The 26,373-nt window shown below is 32.6% G+C and overlaps 1 protein-coding gene across 1 annotated transcript in view; it reads left to right on the plus strand.

Moving 5' to 3' along the window:
• Nucleotides 1-26,373, plus strand: part of PTH2R (parathyroid hormone 2 receptor) — an 85,419-nt gene that overhangs the window by 35,832 nt on the left and 23,214 nt on the right. Inside the window, exon 6 of the mRNA XM_051983662.1 lies at nt 11,333-11,421. Coding sequence (XP_051839622.1) covers nt 11,333-11,421 — 89 coding nt within the window. The remainder of the gene's footprint in view (nt 1-11,332; nt 11,422-26,373) is intronic.

The raw sequence follows: 26,373 nt of genomic DNA on the forward strand, positions 1-26,373 counted from the left end.
AACCAAAGCATTAGGTGAGGCAAAAGCAGAAAGCCATTGCCTTTTGGTTGGGATTAGGGCAAGCTTCATACAGTTTACATTTGAGGTTTAAGTTATAGGTAAAGTTAAGAGTTTGAAATTTCCAGTAGTAGCCATAATGACCATTCTTTGAATCAATGATCTCATTAAGTTCCATTCAAAATGTCAAGATTACAAAGGAGATTATGAAGACATAGTTCACTCAAAAGCTACTAAATATTATCATTTTCTTTTTATATAAAATTGTCACTAATAAGATCATTAATTTTATACTGTATCATTTTGTCTTGCACCTAATTTATAAACATAATAAAAAATAAGATAAGTTATCATGATAAATAAATAGGTAAGATTTGAAAAGGTTGGAGAAATGATCTGAAAGAAAGCCTAAATATCCATTATAATTATAGGGAAAGGTATTCATAAGGGCATACAGCTACTCATAAGTCATAAGAAGTCATAAACCCTTTGTAAATAGTTCATCTTAATTGAAGAGTATTGGTGATAATGGTTGGGGAAGTTATATCAGATGAGGTTGACAATCTATAAGAACATTGCTTGTGGGATACCTAATAACCAGACTAAGGAGCTTGGGCTTAAGAAATAGGCATTCTGAGTTCAATTCCAATCTCAGACACTTACTAGCTGTATGATCTTGGGCACTAAATCAATTAACTTTTATCTGCCTCAGTTTCTTCAGCTGTATAATAGCAATAATAACAACAGTTACCTCTAAGAGTTTTCATGAGGATTAAATGAGATTATATTTATAAAGTGCTTTTCACAGTGTCTGGCACATAATGGGCACTATACGTGTGTGTATGTGTGTGTATACACATACATACTGTTATTATTATTGAATAAATGAAATATTTTGATAGAGAAATGACATAAGAAGTTCTAGACACAATGAAATTATTGTGGAAGTAGTGTAAAGGATGGAATTTAAAAGACTAATTAAATGGTAGTAATATTCCAGATTAAGGGTCAGTGTTCAATGGAGACATATTCTAAAATGTCTTGGTTCATGTCAAGGAAGATCCCTTTCTCTTTAAGTTAACACACCAGAACTACAAAGTGATGTTCTTTTCATATGCCATCCCATTTGGTCCTTACAACAACTCTCTGAGATAAGTACAATATTTAAGATCATCCTCAAGTTCTAAATGAGGAAAACCAGGTCAGGGAGAGTAAGTTATTTGCCCAAATTTCCACAGCTGCTGTCATAAGTGGGGTTTCAATTCAGGAATCTCAACTCCAAATCCATCAGTCTCTTCTTTATCAGGTCCAATAGAAGACAGAACATAGATGTGAGCGGAATTGCAGAGTTAGAATCACTAAGGTTTAGTGATAACTGTATGTAATAGAGAGAAGCAAGAGAGGGTTAAAGATAGAACTGGGGTTTCAATATGGGAGACTGAATAAATGGTGGTACTGTTAACAGAAGCAAGGAAGTCAGGAGGCACGGGGTGGGGGTGGGGCAAAAAGATTCATTTTCTTTCAGAAATTTGGAGTTGAGATACCAATGGAGCTACAAATAAAAAAAAAATCTGATAAATGAAAATATAGACATGACATAAGGATTTAAAGATCATTTATAAAAATTTTGATGAAAACCTTGGGAATATATAATATTGATAAGAGAATATAGAAGGAAGAAGAGGAAAGAACCTTGGAAGACACTTACCTAAAAGGATCAGGTTGAAAAACCTCAAATAAACTTCCACAGGGAAAAAACAAAACAAAACAAGAAATGTAACTAAAATTCCTCACTTAGGGTTGATTTTCCCATGTTTTCCATAGGGTAATAAAAGCTATAGCAAATATTGAATTACGGTGATGTTTGTACCCAAAAGCTTAATGCTTTCAATTGCTTAAAAGATATGCAACCTTTTACTTGCATTAAAGTAAATTTTTGTTCAGCATAAAAATTCTCTAAAGAAGGAAAAGGTAGCTCTTATTGAGGCACTAGTAATTGCTCTTCTCCTAATGAAATTTAGTCACCCAGTAGCAAAGAGACATTCTGAGAGCTTTCTTAGATAATACATTTTCTGCAGATATGTAATAAAAATCCAATGGGGACTTTTCTTTAAAAACTCCAAGTCTTCTCCAGAACTTTCCAATGGGGAGAAAGGTATCTTTCAGTTCTTACAGAAAAATTTACTCCTTTCTTGATCTAATGTTTGAGATCATCAAATGCTCTTGATCAATTTCAATCTAAACTATCTTGGTCATTTTTTTTTCTTGAATTCTGAATTATTACCCCAAATATGGACAAAAATGTGTCACTTGGGAAAAAATTTCATTTGTAGACCGGAACTGCATGTATCAAATATGCTAAAAATATGCTCTGAGCAAGGAAGAATAAAATAAAAACACAAACTTCAATGTATTAGTTCAATTCCAAAAACATTTATTGAGTACTATGTGGTAAATGCTAAAGGAAATATGAAGATAAAAAGCAAAAGCCCTGCCCTAATAGAGCTTATAATTTATGTAGGGAGATATAAGGCAAAAAAATAATAATAATTAGTGTTCTTTTCTCCCTTAAAATGTATTGATGGAATGCAACTTTATTAAAAATGAAGTTTTTAAGTTTAGCTATTGAAGAGGAAGAAAAATATGTTATTGGGAGTACAATTTTTAATATATATTGGATAAAATATTGAATAAAAATGGATTAAAAAGATATATTGGATCCATACTAAATGTCAAAGATATAAAACATATTATGATATAACTAAAATTACTGCACAAACCTTGCAGAATTTTCACACTCCCCCCAAAAAATAACAATGATCAATTCCATGTAGCACTGAATGAGTAAAAATTAGTAAGACACAGCACTCTGAGTGAGATGATTAATTTTTAAGGAGGAAAGTAGGTTGTTGTAGCTTGCTTTCTAGAGCCCCCAAGTTGGGGTGACAAAACATACTGTGTTTTCTAGATCCCCCATGCCGGGGTGATTAAAATATACCTTCCTTGTGGAGAAGTGATGAGGCAGGACTCCTGAGGATGGTGGAAAAATGGAGTCTGTTTATTTCAAGGACTTTCCCCTTTTTATACCCTTATACCCTTATGTAAGAAAAACACTGGGCATGCACTCAGTATATACTGCACACATGGGACCAGATAACAACTTGCTATTGTATGTAGTTTGCCACCCGGTATCACTCTTCCACCTGGTATCATTCTGTTTCAATCACAACACAGGTTGTAACCACCCCCTGATTTCTCAGGAAGACCAAGAGCCCTTAGGGGAGATGGGGAGCCGAAGGAGACATTGTTAGCAGATTCCCTCTGGGGTAATGGGTCTTGTACTTCACCCAGAGTTTCCCTAGTAGGTGGTTCAGTCTACAGAGCTCTGGGGCAGGAATCAGGAAGACCTGAGTTCAAATGCAACCTGACATTTATTAGCTATGTGATCCTGGCAAATCATTTGATCTCTAATTTAAATATAAGGAAAAAGAAGAAAATGGCAAATCATTTCAGTATCTCTATCAAGAAAACCAAATGAACAGTATGCTCATTAGGAACATGAACAGTCAGATATGTCTGAATGGCTGACAACAAACTAATTTTTATCTACTCTTTAATATAAGGAATTGATCTTTTGGGAGAAGAAGAAGGCAATATGTGGAAAACGTTTAAGGAAAATGCTTTATAACAAATAAAAAGGTAGCAGAATGCAATATGCATTCTTTTTTGGCTTTTATTCTTACTTTAGGGTCATGTCATAAACATGGAGTGCACCAGTTTGCTGGCAGATGTATTGGTAAAACCAAGACTCCACTCCCTAAAAATCATTGTGAATAATGATGACACAAAGTTGAGAGACAGAAATTTAAAACTGGATGTTACCTTAAAAATCAGTGAATCCAACTCCTTTATTTTAGAAGAAAATTAAGTCAATAAAGATTATGCTACTTGCCCAAGGTCACTCAGAGACTTAGTAATGGTACCCAAAATAGAACCCAAATAATCTGCATTTCCAAGTAGTTCTTTTTCCCTATAGCATATTGCAATCTCATACACAATTAGTTCCTTTTGTATTTTTATTATTGTGTTTGTGCTCTTGGTCCAAATATATAATTTCATTGCTGTGGAGAACTCCCGCCACATGAAAGCTCCTTCCATTTAATATAGTCCAGTAATTTATTTGGAAATTATAGTCTCATAGGAACACTAGGGGACAGAAAAGCTCAGTAATGTCTATGGTCACACAGAAATAGAAGTCAAAGATGAATTTATATAGGGTTTTCAACTTAACTATCCACTAAGCCCAGACTGACTCTTAATGATCTAAATTGTTATTAAACGATTTTCTTAAACAATTGGAAGCTTATGCAATGAAAAAACCAAAAGACAATTATAATTGTATGGGTAATTATAGTTGTATGTACTTTAAATTTCAGGCTGTTACTTATTCTCTTCAAATACAATTTTTTTTTGCTATTCCACTAAGACAGTGTTTTAAAATGTCAGTCTTTTTTTTTAAAAAAAAGCATGATCAGAATGATAAAATACTATTAATGGAATATACATATTATGTTTTAGAGGAAAAGTAAAATTCAGAAATATTGCTATAAAGAAGAAAAACATAAAGCAGAAGGAACCGAGCAGTTTTTGTGGTTAATGAATTGTTGAACTATATTTTCTACATCCTTCATATAATAATATATATAATTATATAAGCCCCAGGGAAGGCAGCTTTTATAGAGTAGTAAATTATGTTCATTTCAGACAGATATACTTTTATTTTTCTTTATCAATCTTATATCATTTGAAAAATAGCCACATGCATATTACACTGGAAAGTCAAATCAATTCAGATATCAGCAGAATTGTTCTCTGTCTCCTACAATTTAACAAAATTTGTTGAGCAACTTTAAAAGACTGTTCAGAAGATTTGGAAATCTTTTTTTTTCCAGTTTCATTCTTGTGAATGTTTCTAGTAGGTGTGAAAATGTTTTCAGAATGATAATTCAAATGATTATTTTAGCACACTGAATAGATTGATTTGCACAATGAATGACATTATTGGTGGGGAGAAATTCAGGGACTAATTTCAACTTGTTACCTGGGCAGAAAATAAATAGCATGAATTCAACAGGATAATTTGCTGCACCAGAATGCTACTGCCTTGGTCAACAAAATACACAGAGAAATTTAAGGTAACTTGAAATGAAAAATCTCTTACAAAAAGCAGGCATTGAGATGAGTATTGACAGAAGCCAGGGAAGTTAAAAAGCAAAGAGAAAAGTGGAGACTATTCCAAGTATTAGTGCAAAACCAGAACAAAATGACAGGGACAGGAGATGAGTTTTCAAAAGAGAACAAGCCTTGTTGTTAGATCATAAGATTTGTGAAAGGAGTAAAATGCAAAAAGACTAGTAAGATAGGAAAATATCAGGTTATGAAGAGCTTTAAATATCAGTGGTCTTTATAGTAGCATAAAGAACGCTTCTTTTGAATGCTGGAAATTCTGAGTTCTAATCTTGATTTTACCAACTGTGATCTTAGAAAAGTCATCTAATCTCTATGGGTCTCTATTTCTTCAACTGTAAATAATCTCATGATATTCTTGTGAAGATGAGATAAGAACATATCTGTAGAAAGATGTTATAAATTATAATATATCATCAAAATATTAAATTATTTTTATTATAAGATATTGAATCATTGCTCTCTGTAATGGGATACAAATTTCATTTAAAGTCTCCCCAAATTCCTAAAAGTTTAAACACATTTCAGTCCAAAGTTGGATCACAGATGCATGTGCTGTCTTTCTTTTTATCATATTCTTTATTTCCTAGCCTGATAACATAACTATTGTTTTTTTTTAAAAAATCTGCATTCATATACTGCCTTAAGTTTACAAATCACTTTCTAATTCCCCTGTTTTAGTAATGACTATACTGGGTATAACAAGATTAAAAGTAACTTTTCCCTGGTTAAAATAAAGGAGAGATTTGAACAGAGAAATTCTGTCCCTTTTTTCCCATTATACCATGATGCTGACTGAATTGAAAATTGGAAGGTTAACATTTTATAACATGTCATTTAAAAATGGAGGGTGGATCCTCAGATGGAATCGGAAGCAGTTATTTCCCCCTCATAGTTTGACTGCTTTTATTATATCTACTGACCCAATCATTATAAGACCATGCTACTTTTGAATTGGTAATGAGAGACAGCTTGAATAGAACAACAATGAGACAATTTCTTAAGTAGTAATCATAATAAATCAGCTGGTAATATATCAATATTAGGACAAATTAAAGAATCCTTTTGTACTTGGCTGTCCATCAACTCTAAGAGAAATTTTCATCAATGTGTCATCTAAGCTACAAATCATTTAAAGCATGCCCACAGAGTTCTCTAAAGAGTTATCCTGTACATCACCCATTATATTCAGCTTTTCCAGGTCAGATACTGACTTTTCTAATTAAAAATGCCAAATTTTATGAACTCTCCAAGAGAGTCTTCCAATTGTCAGACAGATCAGAGACTTCTGTGCCACTTTTTATTAATTGTAGTTTTAGGGATTTGTTTTGTTTTGTTTTGTTTTGTTGCTTTTTTATACTAGAACTCTGTTTCATAATAAAGACCTCACACTGAGTGTATCTTAGAAGAGGGCTCCTTAACATTTTTTTTTGCATCATCGATTCCTGTAGTAATCAGGCAAACCTATGGCCTTTAAAGAATAATATTTTTATATGCATAAAATCCATAGAATTTCAAAATAACCCAATTATATTGAAATACAGCTTAAGAATGTCTAGGGTATTGAGAGTTTAAGTAATGTACACAGGATCACACAGCCAGTATGTGTCAGATACAGGATTTGCACTTGGGTCTTTCTTGCCTTTAAGTACAGGAGCTCTCTATTATACACCAGCTCTGACTTATAACTTAGGATTTATCAAAGTACTGCTACAAGTTCAGTGAATTTATCCTATAATTTAAATTTGTTTTGTTTTGGTTTTGATTTAACCTCAAAAGATTATACAGTTTGGTTATATAAGGTAGGATGTGGTAAAATTGATATGGCTTAAGTTTTATTTATAAAATTTTAACACCTCGGAGATTCAATTTCAACATTTAGCAAGCTACTATATTGCAGAAATGTTAGGTTAGAAAAGAGCTCAGGGACTAAATGATATCTATACATGAATTCCTTCTCTACCATACCCAAGAAAAGTCCAATTTTGGATAACTTTAATCAGGAGTTCACACACACACACACACACACACACACACACACACACACACACACACACCCCTCTCACACCTCCCTCCCCCATTAAGCCTGAATCTTTACTTCGGTAATTTCTACTCATTGCTTCTAGCTGTGGTTTCTGGGGCCAGGAATAACATATGTAATCTCTTTACCACATGAAAGGTCTTGAAATATTTGAATATTATTCCTAATCTGTACAAATATTCTCTTTGCCAGGCAAAAATATCTCAATTTCCTTCAACAGATCCATTAAAATTTCTAGCTTATAGCAATTGCAATATCCTTTCAACATGGGATCAGTGTTCTCATCCCTGTATTAGCACTATAAATTTTGGCCTTTATCATGTGGCTCTGTTCATAATGTCTGGAGAAAGAGGGTCTCTTGTGGGGAATTTGTGATTAAATAATTGTTTGGCTCCACCTACATGACTAGTTTTAGTTCAGCAATTCTCTCTCTCAAGTAAGATTAAACTTAAGTCTAGGCTAGAGAATGGGTTCTTTTTCTCATGTCATCCTAAGGGTGGCCCAAAGAAATAAACTCACTTTTATTTATTTAAAACTATTTATTGACCAGTGATTTATGTCTAAATAAGATAGTAAAAAGAATATGAGGTATAGATTCCTGCCCTCTATAAGCTGAACAAGAATTTCTATTCCTTCCTCAGTGATTAAATTTTCATCCTATCAGTTCATGTGTCAGGAATTTTAATGAATAAACATTATTATTGTGTTAAATCAAAATATTATTTTTATTAATTAGTATTAATATTTCATTTTGAATTTTGAGAGTTTGTTATTAGCATTTTCTTAACAATTTCTCTGAATAAGAGACAGTATACAGATGGAGATTTTTATCCATATTTCAATTTGTAGATTGTCTTTTTAGAAACAATAATATAGAAAAATGTCATCTATGAATTCAATTCATTGAAAACAAAAGGAGTAGTTAGGTAACATTGTGGATAGAGTACTGACCCTGGAATCAGAAGAAATTTTGAGTTCTCAGACACTTGACACTTACTAGCTGTGTGACCCTGGGCAAGTCACTTAATCTTGATTGTCTTAACAAAACAAAAAAAGGTCAGCTTGAGCATTCTTAAAACATCTAGTATGCATCAGGTACTGTAATAGATTATAAAGATAAAAATGTAATGATTATTTCCCAAGAAGTTTATATTCTGTTGAGATAAACAACATGCACATATATAGTTATATGTAATATATAGATTCAAGATCATGTTGAGAAAAGACACAAGCAGCACAAGAAATCAGAAAACAATTCAGGCAAAAGAAAGTGGCCCTTAAATGAAGTCTTAAAAGAAACTAGAGCTTTTTAAGAAGTGCAAATAAGGAGGTTTCCATAGATAGGGGACAGCCAATGCAGATGTATAAAGAAAGAGAGATGGAGTGCTAGATATGAAAACACTTCCAATGTGACTGGACTCTAATGTGCAAGGTTAAGGTATAATAAGGTTGGAACATTAGGCTGCGGTTAAGTTGCCCACATAATTAAATGCCAAGCAGAGGAAGTTTTGTGTGAGCCTTAGAAGTAAAAGGGAAATATGGGCATTTTCTATAGGGGAATGATGTGGTCAGACCAAAGCTTTGGGAAAATCATTCTGATAAAATGATCCTAAGATCATTTCCATCTTAAGTTCATAATATTAATATCTAGAACAATTGCATTTCTAAATTTCTATAATTTTCCCTATTAATCATTAGAAATATTCAAAAACAAAGATCTGAGGACCAGTATTTGACAATCCTTTGAGGTATTAGTGACCTTCTCACTTTTATTTATGATCCTTTTCTTTTTTTCTTATTCCAGATTTATCAATGCCAGATTTTTCCTTGTTAAGTTAGGTATTAACAACTTAGTCAAAATGAAAGGAAGAAAAAGCAGCAATGGTTTATGCATATAAGCATTCTTTTTATTTAATTTTTTAAATTAATAAAATGTCTAAACAAAAACATTGTATTTGCTCAGTCCCATTTCCATCTGAGATGGGAGGAAGAAGAAAATTAAAAAAACAAAAAAAAAACAAAACAAAACAAAACAAAAAAAAACCTATGTAGCAAATATACAGAATCAAGCAAAACAAATTCATGTATTAACATAAAAGTTCAAAATCAACTTCAATATAATAAGAGCATGGGAAAATCCTGAAAAAGTCAGTTAGAGATAGTAGACTTGATTATAGGCTTGAATAAGCTTCTAGTTCTGCCTGAGTATGTAAGAGCAAACAAAGACAACTTATGTATTAGGTCAGCAATGACAGTGATATACACAGTGAGATGAATGTCTTGATGATCAGACTCATCAGCTGTCTTGTTCTCTAGGCAAAGCTAATACCTTCCAAAACTTTTGCAGGGTAATAGAGACTTCCTTATCTGAAGTCACTATATTAAGCAATAGTTTACTTTTTGAGATGTCAGTATGAATTATGTGCCAAAATAAACCTAAGGAGTCCATATTCATCTGTGATTTGGAAAGAGCCAGGGAATAGGCAGAGAAATCTGTCTTTGGTAATATGTGGGCAATTAGGGGAAAGAAAAAGTCAAGAATGAAGCCAAGGGTCTGATCCTAGAGAAGGTGATATAGCTGTATTTCAGTGAACTACAAACATTTGTTAAATATTTTTTGTAGAATAGAAACTGTTGAAGATGCTGAGATATAAAGATGAAAAATGAGGCAATTCCTGCCTTCAATAAACTTAAAGGCTAATGGTGAACTGGTGTAGCTGGGGAGAGAAAAAGGCATTATCCCTCTAACCACATATCCTAAAGGTAATGCTAAAATGGGCCTGCTTTTGCTTGTATGTGCTACAGCCAATAATGAGATCAGACAACTCAAAAATTCCCTGATCAGCAGGGAAAATAACTCTGATTTCAGAAGTTGCTTCCAAAACATAATACACTTAATGTTTAAAAGAAAGATAGTTCAAATAGATAGAGTGTGCAAAATATCTAATTGCACAAATGAAGCATTTGTCAGTTATTTGCTTGACTTGTTAAAGATGTGCTCATTAAGGGTTTTTACTCATACATAGGAAGGCTAGTACAATTAGAAATTGAATGTAGTAATATGGGAAGAAGATACTGGCAAAGGGGTTTTTTAGGCTACATTTCACAATGGGGAGTTTATTGCTCTCCCCCTGTATCATTTTTGGGGATTAAATGAAATGTTTTTGTTTTATTTTTCTTAGATATAAACAAGAAATTCCATAGTTTTCTACTATAAAAGTTCCAAGATGAAAGCCTCTTTTTATTTTTTGTTGTACTTTTTACATCTCACACAGAAAACTCCATGAAATTTTTTGTTAACATTTTAACAAAAAGGCAATTATTCTGTCAACAAGTTTTGATAAGTCATACAATGAAGAAAAAAATCCATTTACTTCATGTTCAGAATATGTGTGTCCTTTCAACCTATGATTGACTATTGAGACAAAAGCCGATTTTTCAATAAATATGAAGGGGAAAGGCACTTGACCTTCTTATTAGAAAAATGACTAATTTAATTTTTTTTAAAAATTAGACTAAATTACTTTGTCAAATCAGTCAATAAACATTTATTAAGCACCTATTATATGCCAGCATTGTGCTAAGCAGTAGAGAGACAAAAAGAGACATAAGATGATCCTATCCATCATAAAATCTAATGTGTAAGGCAGTAGAACAATGACTAGAATACTTGACATGAATTCAAATTTGACCTCAAATACTTCTAGGCTGTGTGACCCTGGGCAAATTACTTAACTTTTGTTTGCCTCAATTTATTCAACTATAAAATAAAGATAATAGCATCACCTCAAAGGATTGTTGTAGGGATCAAATGAGACACTATTTGTAAAACAAGAATAATACCTTGGACATTGTCTGATATGTCATAGATACTATATTAATACCTTTTCCTTTCTTCATATCTTTCTTTTCCCTTCAGCTAAAATATTAATCTGTCTGGTCCTTGATCAGTCATCAAGGACTAATCTCATGAAATATCTTGAAAAGAGTTAAAAGATCTTGAATGTTTACTTAATAGCTCCTATTCCTCTGCCATCTTATTCACAGAACATCTCTCTTGGCTTTACAGGTGTTGGGAGCTTAGTGCTGGGGATTTCAAATGGATTTATCAAGCACCTATTTTAGCAGCAATTGGGGTGAGTTTAATGAATTTTAAATGTTTAATAACAAAGTTAAATTAACTTTAAAAAAACAAATGGTGGAGAATAAATTGATATATAATCATTTTATTCTAGAGCATATTATTAGCATAAAAATTGTTACATGAGAAGAATCCAATTCAAGGACTATTTTCCATGATATGCACAGAAAAGACCCTGAGTATCCTGAAACATCAAATAAAAAAACTGAAACAAGTTCTCATTGTTTTGTTTGCTGCTCCTTGTGGCTAGTCCCCAGGCTTAATAAGAGATTAAAAATGTTTATCTTAATGTTAAATCCTATATAGTGTTAAATATCTATATAATGGTAAGATTAGTATGTTTTGAAATTGCTCCATCATCATTCCCTGCATTTCATTCCCCCTCATCACCTATATTTAGCCTACTAAGCACTACTATCCAAGTCACTAGATGATATCTTGGATAAGTTATCAGTTCCCCTTAAATGTTAAAAGGATAAAAAGCAAGTCTACAAGCATTTATTAAATACTTACTAGGTGCCAAGCTCTGTACTACTTGGGAATACAAAGGAAAATGAGAGATATCATTGATATAGAGCTTGGACCAATCTTAGATGTCATTTAGTCAAATTTAATCATTGTATAAATAAGAAAACTAAGACAGAAAAAGGTTGAATCATTTGTCCAAGATCTTAGAAAATAGCCAACAGTAGAATTGAGATTCAACCAATTCCTTCTTGATACAAATTCAGTCCTTATTCTGTAAGATGCTGAAGGGCAAGAGTTGGTTTTTTATATTTTTGTTAGCCCCCCAACCCCCCTCCACAACACAGCCCAATTCTAGCACATACTAAATGGAGCTACTTATTTATTTATTTGAATTTAACTTCAGAATGCCTTCATTACACATTGGGCCTCTCTTTTTTAAAATTCTAGCTTGGTTCTCCTCGAGACTTAGAGTCATATAATTTTATTTATCAGTAGAAAAGCTCATAGGATCAAAGATAAAGAAGAAGAAAAGAAAAATACATTATATATATGTATATATACACACACGTGTATAATTTTATTTTTCTTGTATTTTTTTTTTATTTTAACCTTAAATATAAAATGAGAAAAAGAAGAAAAAACATTGCCATATACACAGGAGCCATAAGAGAGGATGCAATATAAAAAATAACTTTCCATTTCAAGAAAATCTTTATGTGCTATTTATATATAAAATTATATAAACACTATAAACTATACACACACACACACACACACACACACATATATTCTATAGTAAATATAAATACTAATAAATGCTACACATTGTTTTCAAAACTGCCCAGCTTTTCTGTACTTCATTGTTGTTACTTTTGTTCTCTAGTGTTCACTAAGATATATTTATTAAGCACAAAGTTCTGCAAGGTCTTTTCTATAAGGAAGATAAAAATGCACAGGAGAGACTCAGATCAGAAATAAAATCCTAAGAGACCAAAAGTCAATCCAGGGTTCTGAAGCTCTTTAGTTTAACAGACACAGTCACAAAAAGGACCACATTTGTGATAAGGCCGGTGTGTTTGCTGAGGCATATTGAGTGTTATCAGACTAAACCAGACTTCCTAAGAAAATCTCAGTGAATGGATTTTGGTTAAGAGGATGGATAACTAAAAGGTATGAACGTCAATATATTTTACATTTGGTATTTTAATGACATGATACATTATTACAGTGATAAACTGGGCTTATACTTCACTCCACTTTCTTGAAACAATATTACTGATTCTAACTTAAAAATAAAGCTAAATTTTTAATACAAACATTTAATTTTTAAAGTAAATTTTTGTATTCTGTCTTTTTATATATGCCTCACCTATCTATTTCTGTATTCTTTCACTATATACTTTTGTATTCCTTCATTCTTTTTTTTTTTTTTTTGGCTGCGGCTCACTCCTTTGTTATGATTTCTCTGTTTAATTGTATTTTTAAAAATTATTTTAAAGATATTTCTTTTATTTTGTTCCCAGTTTAAAATTAAGCATAAACTCAACATATTATGTAAAGCAAAACTGATATAAAGCAAAATTGGGAATAGAAGTTGAATGGTGAAAAGAAAAAAATTAAAAGAAATTATCTTTGGGGAAAAGTTAATCTCACCAAAAAGCTTTAATTTTTGCTTAAGTCCATAAAAATCTGCTTAGTTTTAAAAATGACTACGCAGAATATTAACACTAATTCAATTAAGAGGCATCTAGAGTATCATTCACTATCTAATTAAGGAGGGCAGACAATGACAATTTCAGAAATTTTCTTTTGAATGATGTCATATAGGAAATGGAAAGGAAAATAAAGGATAGCCATAGAATTGAGAGGGCAGGACAGAGAAAGATACATTCAATGTTATTTCATCTTTTGAATCATGTTTAGAGAAGTAAGAATCCCTCAGAAGGAAAAGATAATTAGGTCTTTTAACAGCCATAAACCTCGCTTAGGACATTTATTAGCATGTCCCAAAAATCTGAGTATAACTTAAAACTTTTACAACCTTTTTATCTCTTCTCATATTTCAAATAGTAATTCATTTTAAAAGATATGCCAATTTGAAAATGTCTATTGGCTGCCATCTTGTTTCACAAACAGGACTTAATTGGTATCTTGATAGCTTTTAATGTATCAAGTTAGTTTAAAAGCAATTGCTTTCTTTGAAAGTTATCATGGAATATCTTTTTTTAAATGATGAAATTAAGGAGTGAGAGAAGAATGTACTGGGAGAAAAGAAAAGGAAGAAGTGTAAGAATAGTGTAAATTATCTGCCATAAAAAAGAGGCAAGTTTAAAAGTTTTTACAATGGAAGGGAAGAGGAAGAGGATAGAGGGAATGAGTAAGCCTTACTCTCATCAGAATTGGCTCAAATAGGAAATAACATACCTACTCAATAGCAGTATAGAAATCTATCTTAATCTGTAGGAAATTAGGAGAGGAATGTGATATGAGAAGGAGGAGAGTGATGAAAGAAAGAGCATATTGGAGGAGGGAGTGGTCAGAAGCAAAAACACTTTTGAGGAGGGGCAGAGTGAAAGAAGAGAGAATGAATGAGGGACAATACAATTAGCAATAGTAATTGTAAAAAAAAAAAAATTGAAGCAGGTTTCTCTGATAAGACCTCGTTTCTCATATATAGATGGAACTGAGTCAAATTTATTTAAAAAAAAAAAAAGAGCCATGCCCCAATTGATAAATGATCAAAATATATGATTGGTGCCCAAAGGGCTGCAAATTCATGCATACCCTTTGACTTAACACCAACACTACTAAGCATGAATTTGGAGGGAATTTGGAGATTTGGAGGGGGAAAACGGCCCAAAAAAGGTAAATGACCTATATGTACAAAAATATTCATTGGAACTCTTTTTGGATAAAAAAACATAGAAAAATTGAGGGGATGCCCATCAATTGGGAAATGTCTCACTAAATTGTGGAATGTGTTTATGATGGAATATTATCATTCCCTGGAAAATGATGAGTAGAATGCTCTCAGGGGAAAAAGCCTGGGAAAGGCTCCATGAACAAAGTGAAACATATATGCAAAGTAACAGCAATGTTCTAAGATGTCCAGGTATGAATGATTTTGCTATTCTCAGTAGAACAATACTACCCTGAAGACTTATGATGAAAAATCCTATCCATATCCAGAGAAGAATCTGATTATGTCTGAATACAGATAAAGGCATTTTCTATTTCTCTCTCTCTCTCTTTTTTTAATTTAATTCTTCTTAGGAGTTTTTCTTTTCATTAGGTCGGAAGATCTATGTTTTCCTTCACAACTTGACTTTCATGAAAATGCTTCACATAACTTCACATGTGATTTCTTAATTGTAGGCGAGAATAGGGGAGAAAACCTATAAGTCAAAAATCTTAAAGGTGGGGGAGAGAGAGGAAGAGAGAGAGAAGAAAAGAGAGAAAGAGAAAGAGAAAGAGAGAGAGAGAGAGAACGAGAGCGCACACACAAAGTGGGAAGAATGGATGCAATGTACTTTCATTTGACACAAAGAAAAGCTTCTTTCTATAAAAGTCATAAAACAGATAACATTTGTTTACATTTATATAAGTGCCTTACTGTTTATAAAGCACCATTGTGAAAAGTAGAGAGCTGGAACTCTGAGAGAAGTATACTTGAAACAAGTGGAATTGATGAGATGATGGTTCTCTAGTTCACATATATACTTAGTATTTAGTATGGTGATATAATGGTTCTCTAGTTCACACATATTCAGTGTGCTGTAATGATGTGATTGTAATAGGTTATATAAGGGCTGAGAGGACTACAAATGAGACATTCCATTTTTGACCCTTTTCCTGGTGGCTCTCCCGCCTCCTGCACGCCTGCACTAAGATCAAGGCTGGTCCCCAGATCCTCCAGAAAGCTAGCCTGAACATTACAGTAAAATGCAATAATTTCATTTGATTCTCATAACAACTATGTGAAATACATGAACCAAATATTATTATTCACAATTCACAAAATTGAATTTTTGAATGGTCTTGAAACTAAAACCAAGAGTTTTTAAGTGACCATTTGTAAATAAACAGGCATTGTACTAGGTTCCATTTATACAAGGATAAAAATGAAATAGCCTCTGCCATTTGTCTATACAAATTTTCAAAGGAAATTTTGTATAAACTATCTAGATGAATAAAATAAAAATCCCTTCAGCAATTTGAACAATCTTTGGCATTGTTCTTATTTAGGATTGGAATATAAACTGATCTCTTCCAAATCTGGTGGTCATTGTTGAATTTTCCAACTTTGGTGGTATGTTGAGTGCACCATTTAGACAGCATCATCTTTTGCAATTTAAATGATCTCACCTGGAATTCTATCACCTCCAGTGATCTTATTCTTAGCAAGTTTCCTAAGACTCACTTAACCTTTTTATCCAGGATGTATGGTTCTAGATCAATAACCACACCATCATGGTTATTAGTGATGTTAAGATCTTTCATGTACAGTTTTTCTGTGTATTCTTGCTTCTGTTAAGTCCCCAGAATTTTTGTCTTTTATCATACCCATTTTGCATGAAATTTTTGTTTCAAAGCTTTAATTTTCTGGAAATGATCTTTTGACTTTCCCACTCCAACATTTTCTTCTATTTCTTTAGATTGTTCATTTAAGAAAATCTTATCCTTCCTTGTTGTTCTTTGGAATTCTATATTCAGTTAGCTTTATCTTTCCCGTTTTCCTTGATCTTTCACTTTCTTTCTTTCCTTAGCTATATTTGTAAACCCTCATCAGACTCTGCTTTCTTGCTCTTCTTCTTTTTTGTCAATGTTTTTTGTTGTTGTCTTCTGTACAATATCACAAACCTCTGTCCGTAGATATTCAGACATTCTATCTACCAGATCTTAAATCTATTCATCACTTCCATTTCATGTTCATACCTGTATGATACCTATACAGTCTGATGCTTTCTTCTACTTTCTTCAATTTAAGTCTAAATTTTGCAATAGCAAGTTCATGATCTGAATCAAGTAAGCTCCAAGTCTCATTTTAACTGACTGCAAAGAGTTTTTCCATCTTTGGCTGCAAAGTATATTATCAATCTGATTTCATGTTAATAAAACCTAGTGATTTCATGTAGAGTACCTTTTGGATTGTCGAAAAAGCGTATTAAGTGTATTATAACACATGAGTTATTTAAACAAAACTCTTTTAAACTCTTCTCTATTTCATTTTGTATTACAAGGCCAAACTTGAATGTAATTTAAGTTATCTTTTGATTTTCTACTTTAGAATTCCAATTTTCTATGAAGAATGTGATGTCTTTTAGGGTGCTAATTCTTTTCTTTTTTAAGGTGAATTTTATTTTGATTTCTTTTAGCACGCATTATCTTCATAGCATACATTTTTATTTTGGCTTTTCATATTTTTTTTTCCAATTACTTGGAAAAACAATTTTTAAGATTTTTTTTTTTAATTTTGAGTTCCTATGCCCAAAGGGCTTATCAAAAGGTCTTTTATCCAGCAGTGACTTTACTAGGCCTATATCTCAAAGAGGTCATTAAAAGGGGGAAAGACCCCCTGTGCAAAATATGTGCAAAAATGTTTGTAGCCGTCCTTTTTGTAGTGGCAAGGAATTGGAAATTGAATGGATGTCCATCATTTGGAGAATGGACTGAATAAGTTATGGTATATGAATGTTACGGAATGTTATTTTTCTATAAGAAACAATCAGCAAGATGATTTCAGAAAAATCTGGAGTGACTTGTATGAAATAATGCTAAGTAAAGTGAATAGAACCAAGAGAACTTTGTACACAAGAACAACAAGATTATGCAATAATCAATTCTTATGGATGTATCTCTTTTCAACAATGAGGTGATTCAGGCCAATTCCAAAAGACCTGTGATGAAGAGAGCCATCTGCATTCAGAAGGAGGACTATTGGGACTGAATGTGGATCACAAATAGTATTTTTACCTTTTTGTTGTTTTGTTTGCTTTTTGTTTTCTCTCGTTTTTCCCCTATTTTTGATCTGATTTTTCAAGAGCTGTATAATTGTGCAAATATGTATAGAAGTACTACATATGCTTAGTATTTATTAGATTGTTTGCTATCTAGGACAGGGGGTATGGGGAAGGGAAGGAGAAAAATTGGAATACAGGGTTTTTCAGGGATGAATGTTGTAAAAAAATAAAATAAAATTTTGAGTTCCAAATACTCTCTTCCCTCTCCCTTTCTCCTTCCTAAGACAGTAATTTGCTATAGATTATATATGTACAGTCATGCAAAATATATTTCCATATTAATCATGTTGTGAATTTAAATACAAACCTCCCCAAAATATGAAAAAAGTAAAGTAAGATTCATATGATTAAATTTGACTTCAGACTATCAGTTCTTTCTCTGAAAGTGAATACATTTTTTTCATCATAAATTCTTTGGCATTATCTTGAATCTCTGTACTGCTGAGGACAGCAAAGAAATTCACAGATGATCATCACACAATACTCTTATACGTATACTATTTTCTGATTCTGTTCATTTTGTATAAGGTCATTAAGTCTTTCTAAGTTTTTCTGAGAGCATTTTGCTCACTATTTCTTTTATCACAATAATATTCAATCACAATCATATATCACAACTTGTTCAACCATTCCCAAACTGATAGGTATCCCCTTAAATTCTAATTAAACAGCTGCAATATTTTTCTACATATATGATCTTTTCCTTTGACCTTTCTGGAATACAGATCCAGTAAATATATTGTAACATCAAAATGTGCACATATTTTTTTTAGTCATTTGGGTCATAGTTCCAAATCATTCTCCATGATAACCGAATCAGTTCATAACTCTTATCAGCAATGCATTTGTGTCCCAATTTTCTCACATCTCCCCCAACATTTGTCCTTTGTCCTTTTTCTTGTCATATTAAGCAATCTGATAGATGTGAAGTAGGTTTGATGTTGTTTTTAAAAGATGCTGTAGTTCTTCTACAGATCAACTTTGACCTCTTCAGCATCAAGGGTTAGAATACAGACTTGTACTGATTGAACTGTTTGCCTAGAATTCAAATAGTTATCATTCTATTCTTTTTGAGATTATACCCCAGTACTGTTTTTTTACCCTTTTATTAACTATGAGAGCTTCTCCATTTCTTCTAAGGAATTCTTGCTCATGGTAGCACATGTAGTAATCATTTAAAATTAAATTCAGCTCTTCTTAGTCCATTTAAGTTTACTGATATCTAAGATGTCAATGCTTAATCTTTTCATCTTCTGTTTGACTACATCCAGATTGCCTTGATTCAAAGATCTTACATTGCAAGTTCCTATGTATTATTGATCTTTATAGCATCATACTTTCTTGTTGTCATCAAGCACATCCACTGAACTGAGCTTCTAACTCAGTTCAAGTGGGCTTTGTCGCAACCATTTGATTAGAACTGGAGCTATTCGTGGGTCCTCTGCTGTTTACCAATAGTATACAGGACATGTTCCAACCTGAGGGGCCCATTTTCCAGTGTTATATCTTTGATCATTTTGATACTGTCTGTAGGACTTTCTTGGCAAAGTGGAGTGGTTTGCCTTTTCTTTCTTCAGTGGATCATCTTTTGTCATGACTCTACCAAGGCCTGTCCATTTTAGATTACCCTACATGGCATATCTTATAGTTTCATTGAGCTTGTAAGCCCTCCTGCCCCAACAAGTCAGTGACTAAGGAGGAGTTAAGCATTACTAGTTGGCAAAAATCTTATGTTCCAATTCTCCAATTTTGACAACCCTTTTAAAAATAATTATATTAGTTTTGTAGATGGAGGAATAACATGTTTATCTTTATTAAATCAGATGTACTATTCTTTTATTTAATTTGTTTATTTCGGTGAAAACACTTTAAACAGCAAAACTCTTCCTCTTCTATTACAGTCTTTTTATCTTTAGGATAATTTTATTTGGACTTCTCTAGAAGAAAATGTGTCATTAATGTCTATAACCTAGATGTGCCCATTTTTCTGAAGGGTCACAAATAGTACAGGTAGCTATAAAACTAGTCTAGACAACTGAAGCTCCTTTTCTAGAATCCCAAGTTATCTGGGAATTGTGTGCTCATTGAAATACATTTGATGGAGAATCTTAAATGGCATGGTATAGTTGATTGAGAAGCCAGTTTGGGAGACCAATCCTGTCCCAAATATATACTGTCTATAGGACTTGTACAAGTCACTCAATCTCTCAGTGCCCCAAAGAAAGCTTTCAGACTGCAAGTTGCAGAGGAGATGAAGTTTTTTCCTGAAGGATCCATATACTGAAAAAATAACAGGCCTACTTTTTTTTAAAAAGCTAATTAGGTATTTGACAGGTAGGTTCCTTTTGCTTTATTTCTTTTAAAAAATAACCATATACCAGAGAATCATAGAGTTATATACTAGTTTTTTTTTTCTCACTTGGAGCTTCAGATTTAAAATTAAGTTGCTTTGAAGAGCTTCCCTGATAGGAAACTTGCAACCTTCCCAGTCAGCCCCTTTCCACAGCTCTGATTATTAGTGTATCCTTAGGCTGAACTAAAATCTGTACCACCTATAACTTCCCTAACTTCTATAATTCATATTCATCATGTAAAAAGCAAGCAGAATAGGTATACTCTCTCTTTTCATGGTATCTCTTCATATGGCATGTACTAGAAGTATTCTCTGTTCAAAGCTGAATAGCCCCAAGACCTTCAACTAATCCTTATATAGAACTGGAAAGATTATCATTGCCTTAGCAATGACTAAAGATGGAAAATTCTTCTGATCCTGGTACCTTTTTGTCCTGAAACTAATTCCTGCATATTGCTTAGTCAGAGAGTCAGAATCAGGAGAACACTTACTTCCTAGATGACCCTAGGCAAGTCTTTTCATCTCCATCTACCCAAGTTTCCCCATCGGTAAAAAAGGGAAATAATAATAGCACTACTTCTTAAACTTGTAGCCAGGATCAGACAATGTGATATTTGTAAAGCACTTGCAAACCTTAAAGCATTACATAAATGCTTATTAGTTCCCACACTTGAGCTACAAATCTTGACCTTCAAATCCTGACCTTGACCTTTAAAAGAGAAATCAGTATCAGAAGAGAAAAATCAGAGTTTGGAGGGTCAACACAGGATGGACTAAATTTCACATGGACAAACCAGGTAGAGACATAGGAAGGCAAAGCCTAGGCAAGGACAGGAAGGACAAGAAATGGATCTGGCCAGCCTCATTTGGTGTTGAAGAGATGCGCATGGGACACACTACTTGCTCAAATCAATAGATCTGAGTTTGTAATGGGAAATGAAGGCCTTGTGATAGCAAAAATTGGAGACTGTGTTTGAAAGAGTTTCTCTTTTCCAAGAGATAGGTATATATCCATATAATTTTCTATACCAAGAGAAAAAGAGGTCATCTATCATCCAGAGTGAGAGGTAGAACATAGAGCCAAAAAGGAGATGTAGTGTTGGGAAAAAAGACTAAGCATAAAAAGAAGCATTTATTAAGTATTTACTATATGCTAAGCACAAGGGATAAAATTCAAGCAAAACAAATTTCTGTGCCCTCAAAGAGATTGCATTCTATGAGGGAAAACAAGTACACACTGTCATTATAATAACCAATATAGGCCTACAAGAAGAGATGAAGAGAATATACTTTCTTCCCTTCATTGCAGTGAGTAGAACCTAAGATGCTAGAAGAGAGGAAATGCTGTCATACTTGATTGATATATTGGTCAGTTTTCTGATTCAAATTTCTTTTCTTTTGAAGAGAGAAATCTCAGTGTGGTGATTATTAGAGGGGATGCCAAGATAAAATTTGTCCAAAAGGATTAAGAGTTGACCCTAGGACTGAATGCTACAGTAGCATTTTTTTCCATCGGTTAACTTTAGAGAAAAGGAGCTACATGTATTTGGAAATTACTAGATATTCAAGCTATATTGGAAACACAGTAGGATATTTATAGGCCAGCATGTCTTTGAAGATACACACTTTTTGATAGACCTATGATATCATTGATATGAGTATTCCTTCCTATAAATTTCAATCATATCATCTCCAAGGCTTTTCCTGCTATATGTTTTTGTACATGCATTGGCATAAATGTTCCATAGAAGAATGATCCAGAGAAGACCTTCCTCTCACCTTTCTTCTCTTGGGAATACCAGTGTAGAATTTGGAATGTCCATTTGTTGTCTTTATTTTTGCCACATGAATTCCCAATCTTTTTTTTTCTAATCATACATATCTATAGTAATATTTTAAATAGAAATTACCACACATGGTAACATTTAACCTGATTTTCTCCACCATGAATGGTTTTCATTACTCTTCAATCTTTGTTTTTGTTTTTGTAATTGAATTCCTTTGGGATATGATGTGGTATGAACTATAAACATTTAGTATCATGAGAAGGATATTGATTTTAAAGAGCTGGGTTTTGGCCATTATAACCAGTATATAATCATTTCAATTAATGCATGATTACATATATACAATTCAGTCCTATCTCTTTTTCTTCATCCATTCTGTGTTCAGCTCATTATTAGAAATGTTACTAAAGTAGGGCAACCTAAGCTTTGCCCCAAAACATTGGGACTTGGAGGACACAAAAATTTAACTACTTATTCAGTTTGAATCAATTGAGATCAGAATCTAATGGTCAAGAAAAGTCAAATTAAGTCAACAAGCATTGGGTATTCATTCATTTTTTGTGCAGCTCTTTTGGAGTTTTCTTGGCAAAGATACTAAAGTGTTTGCCATTTTATTCCCCAGCTCCATTTACAGATGAGGAACTGGAGCAAACAAAATTAAGTGGCTTGTCCAGGGTCACACAGGAAGTATTGGAGACCAGATTTAAATTCATGAATATGAATCTTTTTTATTCTAGTCCCACCATTCTATCTACTATGCCACATAGCTTCTTGAGCATTTATTAGACACTTATTATGCACAAAGTATTATTCTAAATGCTAGGGGTATAAATACAAGGAAAAAGAAAGACATATCCTACCATGAAGGAGCTTGCAATACAAAGGAAGTTGAAAGGAGGAAGAGAGGGAGAAACAAAGGTATCTAGACCTGATGGAGAGAGTCTGAAGAATTAAGGAGTAGAATTCTGAGAGGAATAAGGAAATGGATGATCTGGGAACATTTTTTAATGGAGAGGTTGAGAAGAGCTAATCAATCAGAGGAAGACTTGGAACATATTTTGAGTGTAAGGATATCAGAGACTTCCAACATAATTGCTTCATGCTGCAGTAGAATGGAGGAAAAAGTTTTAAGAGAAAGAAATAGAGTTCAGAAAGGGAAACATTTAATAAAGTGTAAATTACAGTGAGAAACTACTAGATCTTTGTTAATAATTTCCATCTCTAAAATGCTTAAGTAACTACTTCTTCCTGTTCAACTAAATTTGTCTCAATTACTGTTTATTTCAAAAGTTTTTGAGAGTCCAATCTGCATTGCTTGCCAAGGGTGCTGAAATCATTAGTTATGGCTGTTCTGTGAATGTCCAGAATAAGCATATTGACAGAATAATTCAATAAACTACCCACCAGCTTTAAATCAATGTTTAGGATATGTCATATTTTTCATTTACTTTGTTTTTCTAATGTTTACAGTCAGATTTCTCTTTATTGACTCTCAAAGAACTTTACTGAAGAAATTTGGTGATATTCTGGTTCTTAAGTGACAAAGCTATAGAAAAACAGTTCTTTGCCTTTCCTGTCTTAGACCCTTTTCACATCAATCCAGTGAAGCTGTAGATATCTTCCAACAAAAATGTTTTTAAAAGCATAAACTAAAACACATAGGATTACAAAGTAATAGCAATGGCAGTAACATTAGCAATAACAAAAACGGAAGATAATATTTATGTAGCACTTACTATGTGTCAATAACTATGATAATAATTTAACAATTATTATTTCATTTGTTCCTCACAATCATCATGGGAGGTATATGATATTATCCTCACTTTAGAGATGAGGAATCTGAGGCGAAGAGTTTAAATGATTAAGGTCATATAACTAGGAAGTATCTGTGACTGAATTTGAACTCAAGTCATTTTGGCTCTAGGCCCAACATTCTACCCACTATGCTACTAATTATGTTAAAATAGAATTTTGATGATTAAAAAAAGTAATATCAGCAATAATGAAGTGCATGGACTCCATATTCAGAATCCCATCTATAGAAAACTTCTGGTAGATCTCATTTTCTAAGGTTTATTAAATGTTAGAAATATTAATGTATTCATTTTTATTTGCTATTATCCAGATACCAGGATTTTGTTGTCAGTCAATTAAGAAGGTTGTTCATTCAAAGCTCGATATATTAAATATGCAACTGAATTAAATGTGTTTTAGATGAACTAAATGTGTCCGGAATTGAAGATGTGTGTGTCTGTGTCTGTGTGTCTGTGTACATTTTGGTGTAACTTTAAAAAAAATGAACTAAAAATAGCCATCCTCAAACATAAGACTTATTGTACAATATTATGAATGTTAATGAAGCATCTGAAGTTATCTTATTTTCCAAATATGCAGAGGATACATCTTTAGCTACATTCTTTCAGTACACGGATGTGGTCAGAACTTTTCTATCACATTTTAACCAGCCTTCTTTTTTTTTCCAGATTGAAGTTTTTAAAAACAATATTAATAGAATTAATTTCACAACTATACACCAAAGGCCTTTCCTATGCAGTACATTGAAAGAAATGGGTTTTATTTGTTCTTTGAACTTTTCATAATCAGAATCTGAATGTTGGAAGTCATGACATTTAGAGGCACAAAAGTAGCCAATAATACATTTTGGTTTGACTTGTTTTTGATAGGTTGGTGACTTATTTTTTCTTGAAAGTAAGAAACTAACCATGTATTAACTAGCCCTTAGTTAATTAAATCCTATCCTATTTGATTTCAAGGGACTGTCTATAATCTTTTTTTTTTTTTTGAATTTGATTATGTTCATTGTTGCTCAAAATAAACACTGACATTGCCCAGGGCATAGAAGCCTGTTTTGCAGAGATATTAGTTGCTGTGAGATTCTTTCCATGTACTCAATTTTGCAGAGAGTAATTCAATTCAATAACAATTCCACTTAAACAAGTCACCATACAAATTTGTTGGCAGAATGGGGTAGCTCTTCATCTGAAAAGAAGCAGTAACATTTGAGGAAAAATCAAATAGCATTATTTTATAAACAAAAATACAATCATATATTCTAGTAAGATGCCTGCAGTGTTCATGGGTGGAGGACAAGGAGCAGGAGACAGAATGAAAAAAAAATCCCATATGTATGTGCTGGCTTTCTTTTTTGTTTGTTTGTTTTGTTTTGTTTTGTTTTGTTTTTTTTTTTTTTTACTAAATCTAACTTCCTTTAGGAAATTACAAATATCTTTTTCTGTGTCTGACTCTTCCTTCCAAAATTTTCCTCTTTAGAACTGATGTGATAGCCAATATTTCAGGTAGATGAAAAGACAGGGACTGCCAGGGGCGGGGCTTGTGGTAATGGAGACCAGTTACTATTATCTACAAGCAAGGGGTTAATTATGGATTCACAAAATCCTGAATGCATGTTTCATTAAATCTCTATTAATCATGTTAGGAAACTATATATCAGTGTACTCATTATGTAAATATGTACAAATTGCAATTGCTTTTTATTAATAACTTTGAGATGGAGAAGGATTATCATTTCTTTAAAAATACAAACCATATCATAGCTTTTCCTGCTTTTTAGCATGCCATCACATAAAAGGTAAAATCAATGTTCAATAAAAACATTCAATATACACACACTATTTTCAAATATACACCATAAATTAAATATTATGCCAGGCCATTTGGTAAAATAGCAGGAAGATTTAGTCATAAATCAGGATGTTATTTTTAAAAAGCTAAAGTCTAATTGGGAAAATGAGACATTAATAAAAAAAAATAATAGTCCAAAAGAGAAAAAACATAAAAAACCTAATTCTAGAAAAGTGGGAGAGCAGCAAGAGCTAGTTCTGTCAAGGAAGGACCCATCATAGGATATGGCATGCATGAGCACATGTCAATTGTCCCAGTGTATGAATCAACTATTTAATTAGATCCCACTTACTGGAATGAAGAATCCACCCACTTTATAGACTTCCTCTAATCAGAAATGATACTTTTTAGTCTCGATAATAATGACTATTTATATAGAACTTTAAAGTTTAAAAAGTTCTTTGCATAAATAATCATTTCCTATTGATTCTATCTCTGTAAGTCTCTCTTATGTTCACTTCTTTTCACTCACATGGCCCCCAACCCAATTTAAGCCCTCATAGGCTTTAACCTAGACTATTGCAATAACCTCCAAATTTTTCTTTCTGCTTTTGGTCTCTGCCCTTTACCAATCCCTCCTCCACTCAGCTGTCAAAGTAGTATTTCTAAAGCTCAGGTTTGATGATGTTCAATAACTATGTTCCATAAATGCA

Source organism: Antechinus flavipes, chromosome 3 (assembly GCF_016432865.1).
Source record: "Antechinus flavipes isolate AdamAnt ecotype Samford, QLD, Australia chromosome 3, AdamAnt_v2, whole genome shotgun sequence".
In the NCBI taxonomy this organism is placed as follows: Eukaryota; Metazoa; Chordata; class Mammalia; order Dasyuromorphia; family Dasyuridae; genus Antechinus; species Antechinus flavipes.